This window comes from Vipera berus, assembly GCF_964194415.1.
Source record: "Vipera berus genome assembly, chromosome: 4".
NCBI classification, from domain to species: Eukaryota; Metazoa; Chordata; class Lepidosauria; order Squamata; family Viperidae; genus Vipera; species Vipera berus.
The window spans coordinates 111,778,579-111,792,789 of record NC_138206.1 but is presented as its reverse complement, the minus strand read 5'-3'; the positions used below and the strand labels follow the sequence as shown (position 1 = coordinate 111,792,789).

Sequence of the window (14,211 nt, the reverse complement as noted above, 5' to 3'; positions counted from 1 at the left end):
TTAAACAATAACCACAGAATGTGCTTTTATGACTTTTTTTCCCTTCCTTTCTTCACCACAGTAATTCATATTAGAGCTAGAAGCGGTTGCATGTTAAATGAAATCATTCAGCTTTGTTCTGCTCATATGGCAAACAGCTGACTTATGTTGTTTTAAGATGCCTCCCGTCAGAAAGCAAATATCCCTCCAATGTTAGACATCTCACCAAATTTAATAAATATGAACTGTAAATAAAGTCACAGGCAAATTTCAGACAGTTTTATTAGCAGATTGTTGAAAAGGAGGAGGAGGAGGAAAAAAAAGAGAGGGAAATTAAATACAATACCAGAAACGTGGTTCTCAACATGAAACCAGGCCCAGATTAACTAGACTACAATAGAAAAATTATCCAATTCTTCCAATATGATGTAAAAACAGATTTTTTTTTTGGTACAGATTTTGTACAACAAAATTCATAATAACTTTTTTTTTCTCATTTTTAGAAAACTTTAAATATATAGATAAAAATAGACAATTTTCATAGGTCCTACATGAAGATGAGAATGTTCTGTTCCAAAGGGTTGCATAGAGCGCAAAAAGGTGATTATAATATAGAACAACTAGACATTTAATATCTTTAAGAATACAAAAAGCATTTAAACAATAACATGAACACAACATTTCTTCATATTCTAGGCAAAAGGGGAAAAAAAAAGGTCTTGGGTAACTGAAGGCAGAAGAAACCCAAATTCATCTTACGGTAGCATTTCATGAACTGTAATATTTACACGCGTTTTAACAAGATATATGTCTTCTCTTCATTTAGCATTTCCGTTGACTTATGTACCAAAGCAAACAATGATGAATCCCATGGTGTTTTGAAAGAATACATTGTAAAAATGATCATACCTACTCATGGTGGAGAGGAATGGTAGATAACTGGAACCACTGCTGTTAGTGAAGTGAATAACCAACCCCCCCCCTTGTATAGAATTAGCCAATTGCCGCAAAGTTCATCAAATGTTAACTGTTAACCCTTTAAAGGCTGCACAGTTTTCTTTAAAAAAAGTATATTTAAGATTTTTTTTAATTGTTTAGGATTTAAAAAGAACCCTCCAGTAACAAAGGCTTGGTTTTGTGTTTTCAAACGATCCTTTTTTTTTAAGACATAAAATGAAGATGTGGTCTCGAGGCACGCCAAAACGAACAAAAATGCCGACCGCAAAAACCCTCTTAAAAGTTTTGCCTTACCCACAGATTTAAATTTGGACACGCTGTAGGTCATCCGGATAAGTAACGTTCCCAATTACGAATTCATAGAAAAGGCATTTTCTGCGCAACACATTAGAGATCCAGAAAGGCTGGACAACCTTCCGAGTGGTCTTTAAAGGGGGGACGTGGAGAAGTCAGCAGAGCCAAGAACATTTAAGATGTTAGAAAACACTCGGTTTCAACTCGCTTCCAGTTATGAGCACAAAGGTGAAAAAACAGAGACCATTTTTATAAAGACAATAAAAAAGCAACACGGAACTGCCAACAATGGTGGGTTGAAAAAGACTGTTCATCACTTAGCTCTACGTGGTATTAGACTGATACATCAAGTGTCTTTACAGCCTTGAGGAGGGTTTTCCTCCCCGACAAGGTTGAAGTAATATGACATTAATATAGAAAAATATTTCTGGGGAGTTGAGTTGATTTGAGGCCACGATCCACTCCGAAAAGTGCCCTCTTTCAGCATATACATACAAAGGAGTTCACCCCTCCCAGACGGTTAAGATTCCCTTCATTAACACTGTGACTTCAAGACAAATATTTACATGCCTGCATGCGTTAAAATTAGAAAGATGTTGTTTGGACCAACAGGGTGACAAAACATATTCTCTAAAATTGTTGTTTTTCCTAAAATCTAGTATACTACTGCATACATAATATTTTCTGTGAGTGGTTTTTCTGGTTATATACTGTACACCTGAACAGTTTCAGAAATGAGGAACAACTAAGCATCCCTCTTATACTGATAGTTTAACATGACAAATTGTAAGCCGTCTTCTTCTTCTTCTTCTTCTTCTTCTTCTTCTTCTTCTTCTTCTTCTTCTTCTTCTTCTTCTTGCGATTACTGTAAATCGTAAATAATGCTGTTGAAACTCTGTACTTCTTTTCTTGAGATAAAACTGGTTTAAGTTCTATAAGGTATCATCACCTTGCAAAGTCTTGTGTGAAAAAATCCATTTCCCAGAATTTTGAAAAAAAAGAAAAGAAAATGGTATATAACATTTTTTTGTGTAATCCTAACCTCAGTTTTTTAGCCATCTTCTGATGCCCATTTTAGAAATATTCTTTTTTTTTTCCTACCATCTTGCTGGTTTGGCATAAGAGTGCTTAAGATGAGAAGTGGAAGATTTCCTTGATGTGCCTAAATATTCAGAAGAGAATATAGTCTTATTCCATTGAAATGGAAATATATAGTTCTGCTCTGGTGTCTTAGTACAGATTTTCTGGTAGCTACTAGAAAGCTACGTAAGTTGTAGAAACGTCTTCTGTAACACAGGATGGAGCTTGGGCAATGCAATGAGGATGCTCCCATCAAACGCTTACAATCTCTGCACATGGCTATGTGACGTGATAAAAGTTTTCTGCAAAGCACCTTCCCTTTCTGCAGAACTTCTGAAATGCTGGATGTTTTACTGCAGAGTCCTCTGGACTGTGACACCCATTGTTCCAAATGGACAAACTCAGTACATAACAGTAGTTTTCAGGTAAAGTCTTCCATCTGAAATAGGCATAAGAAAGATGTTAGCAAACTCTTTCTCACAATAACATCCCAATAGCGTATTTCATCTTCTAGATAAGATGCATTTCTTATCGATTGAGAATATGAATGTTATGTTAATTAGGTGAACTTTGTTATTAACGTTATCAATGAATGTTACACAATGTTACATTAATTGGGTGAACTTTGACTTCCCTGGATTGAAGGTTACTCTAAACAAGAGATATGGTCAGTTACTTAGTGATGGTTAGATGTTATGACAGACCTCGCCAGAGCTACTTGTGACCTGATTTCAAAGTTACAATGGCCGCATCCACCTGTGGTCATGTGAACATATTTGGCTGGCTTTTACAGCCATTGCTGCCTGCCAAGTCACATGACCATGACCAATTTTTTGCCGGTTTCTAGTGTTTATTTCTAGTTTCTGGCAAAAAAAAATTCTCCATTGGAGAAAAATGGATTCACTTCAACAATCATGGTGTTGACTTAACAACCACCACCACACACAAAAAAAAAACCCTCAGGAAAACCTCATCTTTGCTAGAATTATTCTTCCTTGTATTATAGATAGTCTTCAACATAAAAACCACAATCAATCCCAAAATTTTTGTTGCTAAGTGAGTTTTGCCCCATTTTGCGACCTTTGTCGCCACATTTGTTAAGGGAATCACTGCGGCCGTTAATCTCCTAACATGGCTGTTAAGAGAATTTGGCTTTCCCTATTGACTTTGCTTGTCAGAAGGTTGCAAATGGGCATCACATGACCCGCAGGACACTGCAACCGTCATAAATATGAACCAGTTGCCAAGTGCCTGAATCTGTTCACCCAACACATTGCAAAACCCATGGCAAAACTCATGTTAAAATCACATATAGCCATGTCAGTCAGAGGCTTCAAATTCCATCCAGTTTCTTTTAGTAATCAAAAAGAGACGATTGGAGTGAGCGGATGTTTAAATCGAACAAATTCAATTAAGAAAAGCCACCAAATAATCACACAGCAGACTGGCAAAGGAACGGAAATATAAATATTTCTGGAGACTTTAAATAGAAGGGCACTTGATGTGCTCCTGGAAAGATAACTGCCAAATATACCAAAATAACTTTTTTGATTGCAGATCACATCTGGCCTACAATACTGGAGTAGGTCAAAAGCCTGCAGGGAAGCAGGTGTTTCCCACCCCAAAAATAGCTCTTTGCCTCAAACACTTGGGGAAAAGGATAGTCTAATTTTATAAACCCACAGCTCTGATGTCATTCTGTTAATGGGATGATGCAAAATCATGTGATATAACTCCATCTACTCCATAATCTACTTCCAGAACACCTTCAATGACTCTTAAAAGTCATTCTTACTTCTGCAGCCAGCAAAGAAGGGGGGATGCATATAGGTTTCCTTCTCATGAGAAAAGAAAGCTGTATCATACTTGCCCTTATTTCTGAATATACATTTTTCCCCTTTTTTCCCCTTTTGATCCTTTATTTACAGAAGCATGCTATCAAATGGAAAGGTCTACAACAGACCTGGGCATTTTATAGCTCCCGGAACACATCTTTGGATGGCCCTGTATAGCTTGTGTGAATTGCTTTTATTTTGAAGGTGATTTTTTTTAAAAAAAAATACATATGTGCAGGAGTGCATGCAGCTCTATTGGTTTGGTCCTCCACAACAGCATTCTGCAACCTTGGTTGGGGAATTCTGGGAGTTGAAGTCCACAGGTCTTAAAGTTGCCAAGGTTGGAGACCCCTGCTCCACAACATCTCAGTTTCTCATGTGGCCCTTGGGAATATTAATTGACCACCCCTGCTTTAAAATTTGTCTACCACATCTACTTTTGCTGCTTATTTCTGCACAACTGAGCTCTGAGCCTTACTGACAGCTTTTGAGGGTGGAAAGGAAGGCAGAGGTTTAAAGAATCAGCTCTTATATTGGGTCTTTTTATATCTAACTACTAAGGTCTACATGCCAAATGAACTGATATGTCTAAAATATACTTTCAAGCTGATTTTCCAGGGTAAGTATTGTCTTTCTGCATTATTTCACATTCAAGACAGCCAAAATATTGACCCCAGTCATCTGTTTGGCATAAAAGGAATTGAATTGAATTGAATTGAATTTATTAAATTTATATGCCGCCCTTCTCCCTAAGGACTCAGGGCGGCTCACAACAATAAAAAGTTAAAAACATAAAATACAAAATTTAAAAAAGAATTAAACAATGAAGTAAATACATAACAATAGTCAACAGCAGAAGAAGCATCAGGAATATGGGGTCAGCAGCAAACTGAAGACGGTGGTTGCAGTCTGATGGGTCAAAGGGATGGGGGTGCAAAGGTACTGACATGGCTGCCATCCTGACAATGTCAATGCCAGCACTGATGATGTTATCTAGTTTGGGTAATGAAACATCTGCAAGAAAACAACCAAGCTCAGAGAGCACCAAGGTCCCCACAGCTCAATCCTGAGCTACAAATATCCTCCTTTATTAGATGCTACTCTCATTAACTTCCAGCTTCAACTAAAGAACGAGTCTCTTTGCTGATCCAGATCAATGGCTGAATCTGTATGCAATGCTATTTCTATAAGATGGTCATTGTTATTGTAGTTGTGTTTGAAATTTCAATTTTTGGAGACTAAACACAGTTTAAACATTTGTAATTTGGTACGTTTTCTTGATTTGTTTCATAGTATTCTTTAATTGCAGCAATCCCTAACCTTTCCAGCTTCCCCGACTGGCAGGAAGGGAGGGGATGGTTTCATGTGCACCCCCACTGCTTGTGCAAATGGAGCTTCGAGTGCTCATCCACTGCTGGTGTGGCCTGGCTCCCAACAGGCCACGGACCACTACAGTGCTAAAGACCAGGGATTGGGGCACCCCTATTTTATAGGATCAATTTCAGTAACATGCAGCACACACATTCAGAATCTCGTTCCCAAACAGAACCATCAGAAATCCAGGTGAAAGTTTTCAATCAAGGCTATGACCAGAAATGAATGGCAACTTATTACAGAAACAGTATCATACATGATTCCATATTCAGCCAAACAACCATGAAGGGAAGTTTGGTTCCATTCATTTATGGATAGCTTATAGCAGGGGTCTTCAAACTTGGCCCTTTTATGACTTGTGGACTTCAACTCCCAGAATTCCTCAGCCAGCATGCCTGGCTGAGGAATTCTGGGAGTTGAAGTCCACAAGTCATAAAAGGGCCAACTTTGAAGACCCCTGGCTTATAGCCTTCCATAATCTCACATTGGTGGCCATCACAGGACATTTGGACGACACTCTTTCATTCCTAATCAACTTTTACGTTAAACGAAAGCATTTCCTCTCAGTAGGGATGGTCATTGAAAATAGCAGCTATTTTGTTTCCACTGAATTTTTTGCAGGCATCTAATGTTATTTGCCATTTCTCGTTTAACAGCTGTACAAGAAAGCTCCTAAGCACACAACCCCTTCATCCCAATGTTGATAAAAGCGTCTGTGATCCAGAGCTCAAGAGCATTCAGATTATAGAACTGCTGGGTTTATTTGTTTTAATAAGGCAGGGTGAACGTGAATCACCATGTAATCCTAACCTCCCATTCAACGCAGCACTTTAATAATTGAAGGAAAAGGAACCAGAACAATGAAAAGGAGACAAAAGGCAAACAAATGGAAAATGATTCATGCATTTTTGACAAAACAGCATCAGGAAATCCAAATAAAAGGAACATCTTGCAACAGATGGAATACAAACTCTAGCCCTTACCAAAATACTACAATGGGGTAACTAATTAAGGTTAGAATCAATTTCTGCCTCCCCTCCATAGATCTCATTAAAGAGGCAAATAAAGGAGAACTTGTTTACCACAGATCCAAAACAATGCTGATGCACTGAAACATTTACGTTCTTATCGACAGGAAAGAGTTAAGATAAAGCTGAAGCATATTTAGAATTATTAAAATGGAAGTGATCATAACAGGAAAGTAATTTCTAAATGAAAGCCGCCTTATCAGTTACTGAGTCTTTTCTCCAGCAACTTCAGAAATATAGATATGTAAGGTTTACAGAAAAGCTCTATCTATCTATCTATCTATCTATCTATCTATCTATCTATCTATCTATCTATCTATCTATCTATCTATCTATCTTGGTAAGACCAGACTTGGAACGCTGCACCCAGTTTTGGTCGCCACAATGCAAAAAAGATGTTGAGACTCTAGAAAGAGTACAAAGAAGAGCAACAAAGATGATTAGGGGACTGGAGGCTAAAACATATAGGGAACAGTTGCTGGAATTGGGTATGTCTCATTTATTTATTTATTTTTATTTTAATCCCATTTATATCCCGCCCTTCTCCGAAGACTCAGGGCGGCTTACAATCTAAGCACAAATCCATTGATTTGTGCTTAGCAATAGCCTTCATTCTATGTATATGCCTGCTTGTTAGGGCTTTCACACACACCCCAAGCGGCATTATTACAAAGTCAGCTTAATTGCCCCCAACAATCTGGGTCCTCATTTTACCTACCTCGGAAGGATGGAAGGCTGAGTCAACCTTGAGCCTGGTGGGATGCGAACCTGCACTAATTGCAGGCAGCTGGTGTTACTTAAGGAGGCATTAGCCCACTGCTCCACCAAGGCTTAATGAAGAGAAGGGTGAGGGGTGACGTGATAACAGTGTTCCAATATCTCAGGGGCTGCCACAAAGAAGAAGGAGTCAAGCTATTGTCCAAAGCACCTGAAGGCAGGACAAGAAGCAACGGATGGAAACTAGTCAAGGAGAGAAGCAACCTAGAACTAAGGAGAAACTTCCTGACAGTTAGAACAATTAACCAGTGGAACAACCTGCCTGCTCAAGCTGTGAATGCTCCAACACTGGAAGTTTTTAAGAAGAGACTGGACAGCCATTTGTCTGAAATGGTATAGGGTTTCCTGCCTTAGCAGGGGGTTGGACTAGATGATCTTCAAGGTCCCTTCCAACTTCTTCTTCTTCTTCTTCTTCTTCTTCTTCTTCTTCTTCTTCTTCTTCTTCTTATTATTATTATTATTATTATTATTATTATTATTATTATTATTATTATTATTATTATTATCTATGCATCTATATTTATCTATATATCTATCGTCCATCTATCTATATCTATCATCTATCTATCTGTCTATCCATCCATCCATCTATCTATCTACCTACCTACCTACCTATCTACCTACCTACCTACCTACCTATCTATCTATCTATCTATCTATCTATCTATCTATCTATCGACACACAAATTCCTTGTTTGTCCAATCACACTTGGCCAATAAAGACTATTCTATTCTATTCTATTCTATTCTATTCTATTCTATTCTATTCTATTCTATTCTATTCTATTCTATTCTATTCTATTCTATTCTATTCTATTCTATTCTATTCTATGCCATTCCATTCCATTCCATTCCATTCCATTCCATTCCATTCCATTCCATTCCATTCCACCTGCTTGTAAATATTTCAATAAAGAATAGTATTCTAGCTCAGTCTAAGGAGTCCTCAGTGACACCTTCTGCTTCTGGGGAGAACTTAATGCAGAGAATTCTTCTAAATGCTGATTGCATGGGAATAAAAGATCACCCTAAGATTGATAAGTCACTTGAGGTGCAGTCCTGACTTAAACTGCAGTTGCTATTGGCCCCAGCTAAGAGAATATTTGCCTGAGGTTCACTGAATAAATGCATAAGACTCAGTCCAAGGAGGGGAGGGGGGGAGGGAATTGATTAATATTTAAACCCACCTGAGATCAAATAGTAAATTAATGATGGATACCTTATGTGAATGATAGACAGATAGATACAGATGAGAGAGAGAGAGAGAAAGAGAGAGAGAAGCTTTCTTCTGATATCATTATGTCACCTAATACCAGTTTTTCCAAGTAATAATAATTTAGGGACTCGAGGGTGTTTTTCCCCTGTTCCTTCAGCCCAAGAATCTCCAGTCACCCCAAGTGATTGTGCATTACAAAAGAATATTAATCAACGTGAGCAACTTCCAGCTCTTGCAGCTTCAGAAACAACAACTATAAACATGTATATAGAACAGAGCACCATACATAAATATCACCCAATTAAGATCAAGTGTATCTCTGCCTATTACTTCGGTACAATGGAACACAGCAAATGAAGGCTGTGACTATGGTTACTATCTGAAGTGCTTTCCACGTCCATCATCAGAATTTATAACAAGACTGGAATTAACTTATGTCATTACACAGCTTGCCATTTATTTATTACATCTGCAAGTCTGGAAAAATATCTCCGCTCTGTAATGAGGGGAGGCAGGCAAAGAATTCAGCAGCAAGCATAGAAATGGATTGGGGTTAGGGTTATTACTTTTAATTTGAGACCCACCAAGGTCTCCTAATAAATGGGACAAGTTTACTGCTTCTCAAGACTCAAAAAGGTCTGGTTTGAAAGGGAGAAATGTTCCCTCCTCCCTCTTTTGAATTGAAAGAGAGCTTTTCCAAAGCATCCCTTTTTAAAAACCATTTTGTATTCATGCACTTGTGGGTGTCTGTACCTAAGCAAACTCTCTGGTGATGAGGATGATGGATAACAATATAACAACCATCAAAATCCCGACAAGACCGAGTGGCTGTGCATACCGGCATCTCAGGTTGTCCACTCTATTCCATCTTTATCTATAGGGGGTGAGGTGTTACCCCCCGGTAGATAGGGCATGACTCACAGCTCAGTTTAGAAGATCATATAGGAGCTGTGACCAGGGGGGCTTTTGCCCAGGTTCGCCTGGTGCGCCAGTTGCGGCCCTATTTGGACCGAGATGCCTTACGCACAGTCACTCATGCGTTCGTGACCTCTTGGATAGACTACTGCAACGCTCTCTACATGGGGCTGCCCTTGAATACCACTCGGAGGCTCCAGCTGGTGCAGAATGCGGCCGCGCGAGTTGTGATGGGGGTCTCCCGATACTCCCATGTAACACCTGTGCTCCGCGAGCTGCATTGGCTTCCAGTTGTCTTCCGGGTGAGATTCAAGGTGCTGGTGATGACCTATAAAGCCCTAAATGGCATGGGCCTGGATTATTTACAGGAGTACCTTTTGCCGGCATTAACTTCCCATCGTCCTGTGCGCTCCCACAGAGAGGGCCTCCTCAGGGTGCTATCGGTCAGGGAATGCCGACTGGCGGCCCCCAGGAGGAGAGCATTCTCTGTGGGTGTGCCTGCCCTCTGGAATCAGCTCCCTGTTGAGCTCCGGATGGCTCCCGACCTTCGCTCTTTTTGCCGCGACCTGAAGACTTGGCTATTTGAACTTGCCGGCCTGGACTGAGGGATTGGGATTTTAGATTTTAAATTTTAAATTTTAGAACGTGTTTTATTGTTTAGGGCTACTTGGTTTAATTTATTTTAATTTTTGTATATTATGTGTTGTATATAGTGTTTTAATTGCCCTGTACACCGCCCCGAGTCCTTCGGGAGAGGGGCGGTATATAAATCCAAATAATAAATAAATAAATAAACGAAGGAGAATAGTTGTAGCTCAGGATTGGAATGCAGGGTCCTTAGTGCTCTCTGAGCTTGCTTGTTTTCTTGCAGACGTTTCATTACCCTAACTAGGTAATATCATCAGTGCTAGCAGCACACAGCACACCTTATTAGCACTGATGATGGTTACCTAGTTAGAATAATGAAACATCTGCAAGCAAACAAGCAAGCTCAGAGAGCGCCCCACGACCCCCTCAATAATAACAATTATACCAGCTGAGGGAACAAAATGCTTTTCTGAAGAAAGAGGATTCGACTCTTCTTCTCCATAGGGCAGATGGGACTCAATGACCCATCTAAGAGGACTCTAGATGTTTTCATGTCATTATTGTTGTGTTAAGAGTTGGATGAAAATTACCTCCCTTTTCATGAACTGTTCATGATTTTCCTCTTGAATCTTGAGGAAAGTTAAGTCAGTCAATCAAAGCAATGGGCACATTCTTGAAACTGAGCAGAAAAGCATCCAAGAACAATCATTAGGAAAGGAGAAGGATTGGCTTAACCACTTTGGGGGAGGGGGGGTGGTGGAAATCCAAGAAATCATTTTCCCAATACTGTATGTTATTTTGCAATACATATGGAAATCTTAAATAAAACAGTACCATTCTTGCAGCATTCCCTGAAAAAGTTTAGCAATCTCAATTTAGCTTCAATCAGCATCTTTATTTTACCACTTGTAGCATAACATCTGTAATGAAAGCGCTGCCTGATCTAGAGATGAAAGGATACATCAGAAAAGGGGAAAGAATAAATTAATGGTAATCTATGTTTTGTGGCATTCAAACTAAGCCTGAATACCTCAAAGCCTTGGCTGCATTTGTATGTATTGCAAAGTGATACAGTGACAAATACATTTCTCTTAAAAGTCAATTTTTTCCCCGTGGTTTTGTTAAATTGTTTTGCTTGCTGTTCGTCATAAAGGAAATGTTGTCAAAACAGCAAAGGGAAAAATAAAACAACTGTCCTAATTTTAAGTATATAATTATATACTTTTTTCAGCATCTGGTGATATTTTGTTTTGAATGTGAGTTTCTACTGGAACATATGCTAGCAATTACTCCAGACTGTTTTTGAAAGCTTTTCAAAAGTAAGAACGTAATAGGAAAATGTCTCTTTTATAAATATTAGCTGAAACATTATGTTGTTTTTCAGTAAGCAAAAAACAAACAAACAAACAACCCATTGCTACATTGCTATTCTATCAATTTGTTTTCCCTCTGCAAACACCACAGGCAAACTCAGTAAGATGGAAGAGTTGGGCTAGCAATTGCGTAGGAATGAATGCAGAAACACTGTCTGAGAAATGAAATTAATACAAAAAGGATTCAAAAGGATTAGCAATAAACATTTTTGAGTTGCCCAACATTGTGATCTAATTTTACAGTATACCTACTCAAAAGTAAATGGCATTGAGTTTGATTGTATTCTCTTCCACCTAAGTACTGGTAAAGGTATAACGCAGATTTTAATTCTTGTCAGATGCATGAAAAATGCTGGAAAAATGTTGTTTTGCTAGCCGTACTCTATAAAATTAATTGGTAGCCTTGGGACCAATTGTATTAATTTGCAATATTCTTTTCCACCTCATCTGTTCATATAGAATGTGTATCTCAGATGATATTCTGACATGGGCCAAGATATAGTTGTGGGGTCTGATGCCTAGAATTTCACTCATTCTCTCCTAAGTTATCCTAATTTCAACTATGTGCAAGAGAGATACAACAGTGTTACTCCTTAATAACTACAGGTAGTCCTCAGCTTATGACCACAATTGAGCCCAAAGTTTCAGCTGCTAAGCAAGACACTTGTTAAATGAGTTTTGCCCCATTTTATTTATTTATTTTATTTTATTTTATTTTAATTCCATTTATATCCCGCCCTTCTCCCAAGACTCAAGGCGGCTTACAAGCTTAGCAGTAGCCTGCTAAGCAGTAGCAGTAGACTTTCCTTATCATAGCTGTTAAGGCAGGGGTCTTCAAACTCCTTTTATGACTTGTCGACTTCAACTCCCAGAATTCCTCAGCCAGACATGCTGGCTGAGGAATTCTGGGAGTTGAAGTCCGCAAGTCATAAAATGGCCAAGTTTGAAGACTCCTGTGTTAAGGGAATCACTGCAGCTGTCAAGTTAGTAACACGGTGGTTAAGTGAATCTGGCTTCCCCATTGATTTTGCTTGTCAGAAGGTCGCAAAACGTGATCACATGACTGTAAATGTCATAAATAGGAGTCAGTCGCCAAGCATCCAAATTTTGATCTCGTGACCATGAGGATTGCTGCAATGGTGGTAAGTGTGAGAAATAGTCATAAGCCATTTTTTCAGTGCTGTTGTAACTTTGAATGGTTACTAAATGAAACATTTAAGTTGAGGACTAACTGTACACTTGATGATGCATAGTTATTATGTTCTTATCTTCTCTATTTACATGCAGACCTATCCTTCTTTTATATCAATGGCCCCTGAAAATTATTTAAGGTGAAACATAAGGATCAGACAGATAAATTAGCATAATCTGCTTCTGAAGTTATACTGATTTTCCAAAGAAAATGGTAATTGTGTGGCTGTGAGAGATATGTGCAGAATAGCTGTAGATTGACAAAAATATCTCCTTGTGAAGATAATTCCATGGGCCAATTTCAAATTACTTTCTAAGTGGCACTTTCCCAAAGTGTTTTTACTCGGCTCCTATTTCTAAGCTACACACCAGAGGGGTATTCTCTTCTAAAACACATTCTGCAAGGCTCTTCTCCTCATTAGGGAGTTTTCAAATTTTTCAAAGGATTTACACCAATAACAGAGTGAGTGCATTTGCATTGTGTCCCTCGACTGAATAAATTTCTCTTCATTGTCCTAGGAAACCACAACCGCGTGCAGAGTTCAAGCACAGGTTTATTGTTCTAACAGTGTCATACTTATCCTTGAAAAATGAATCTCTCATTCATAAATCTTATTATGTACCATGTTAAATTTTGTAAAGCAGCGATCTTGTAACCATTGTAACCATCTCTTTGCGTTCCTCCATTACGATCTGCTCCAATATTAACTACTTGATGCATTTCCTTCGGATGGAGGTGGTCCCTTTCTTAAGTAATAGCCTTAACCTTTGCATCTGAAAGACTAATCACTGTCTTTTTAGATCCATAACTTTTATAGAAAATTGCTTTCTGCAAGGCACTTCATCACATTTCATCTCCTAATGCTTTCCTATTCTGATTTTAACCTGACAGTTTCAATATTAATTTCTATCTTCAGGACGTTTTCTCCTTTTGAATTCCCTTCCATTGAAGATCTTATTATTATTATTATTATTATTATTATCAGCATCATCTAAAATGAAGGCTTTTACTTCATTTGATTATGACTTATCCTTGCAATGATGAGGTTTAATCTTGTTTATTCAATTTTGCTCTAATAATTGTACATTCGGCAGGTATTGCTTCTCTGTTCATAATTCATTTTCCACCCTCTTCTGCCCCTCTTTTGCAAATCATGCAAGCTGGGTTTTGTCATCTGTAAAGACACTCTCCAAAATAATTGGGTTATTTTAAAGAAGTTAAATGAAAACATGGTAGCTTAGGAAAATTAACCTGTAGTTTTTGACAGATCAATACAACCGATGGAAAACATTGGATGAGAAATTTTGTAAACTGTGGGATTGTCACTAAAGGAGGCACGATAATGCTTCATTGTTTTAGACGTAGCTGTCAACCCAGCTCAGGTTGTGAGGCAAAGAGGTTTTTATTTTTCCCTTAAAAACTAAAACCAAAAAACTCTTCAGTGATAACAACGTTTTAAAACATACAAACTGGTGTAACTTTTATTTTAATGAAAATGAGAAGTTCATTAAAGAAGATAAATATTTCATTAGATGTTAAATAAAACAAAGAGATACTTTTGGCCTCTCTCAGCACAAAATTCCTTTGAAAGATTAATTAATGC

The 14,211-nt window shown here is 38.3% G+C and overlaps 1 protein-coding gene across 2 annotated transcripts in view; it reads right to left on the bottom strand.

Annotated features, from left to right (window-relative positions):
- Positions 1 to 295: 295 nt before the first annotated feature.
- The window catches only part of DACH1 (dachshund family transcription factor 1), a 362,459-nt gene continuing 348,543 nt past the window's right edge, over positions 296 to 14,211 (bottom strand). For both annotated transcript variants that reach the window (XM_081326850.1, XM_081326851.1), the window contains exon 11: positions 296 to 2,749. In XM_081326850.1, coding sequence (XP_081182976.1) covers positions 2,712 to 2,749 — 38 coding nt within the window. In that variant the 3' untranslated portion in view covers positions 296 to 2,711. The remainder of the gene's footprint in view (positions 2,750 to 14,211) is intronic.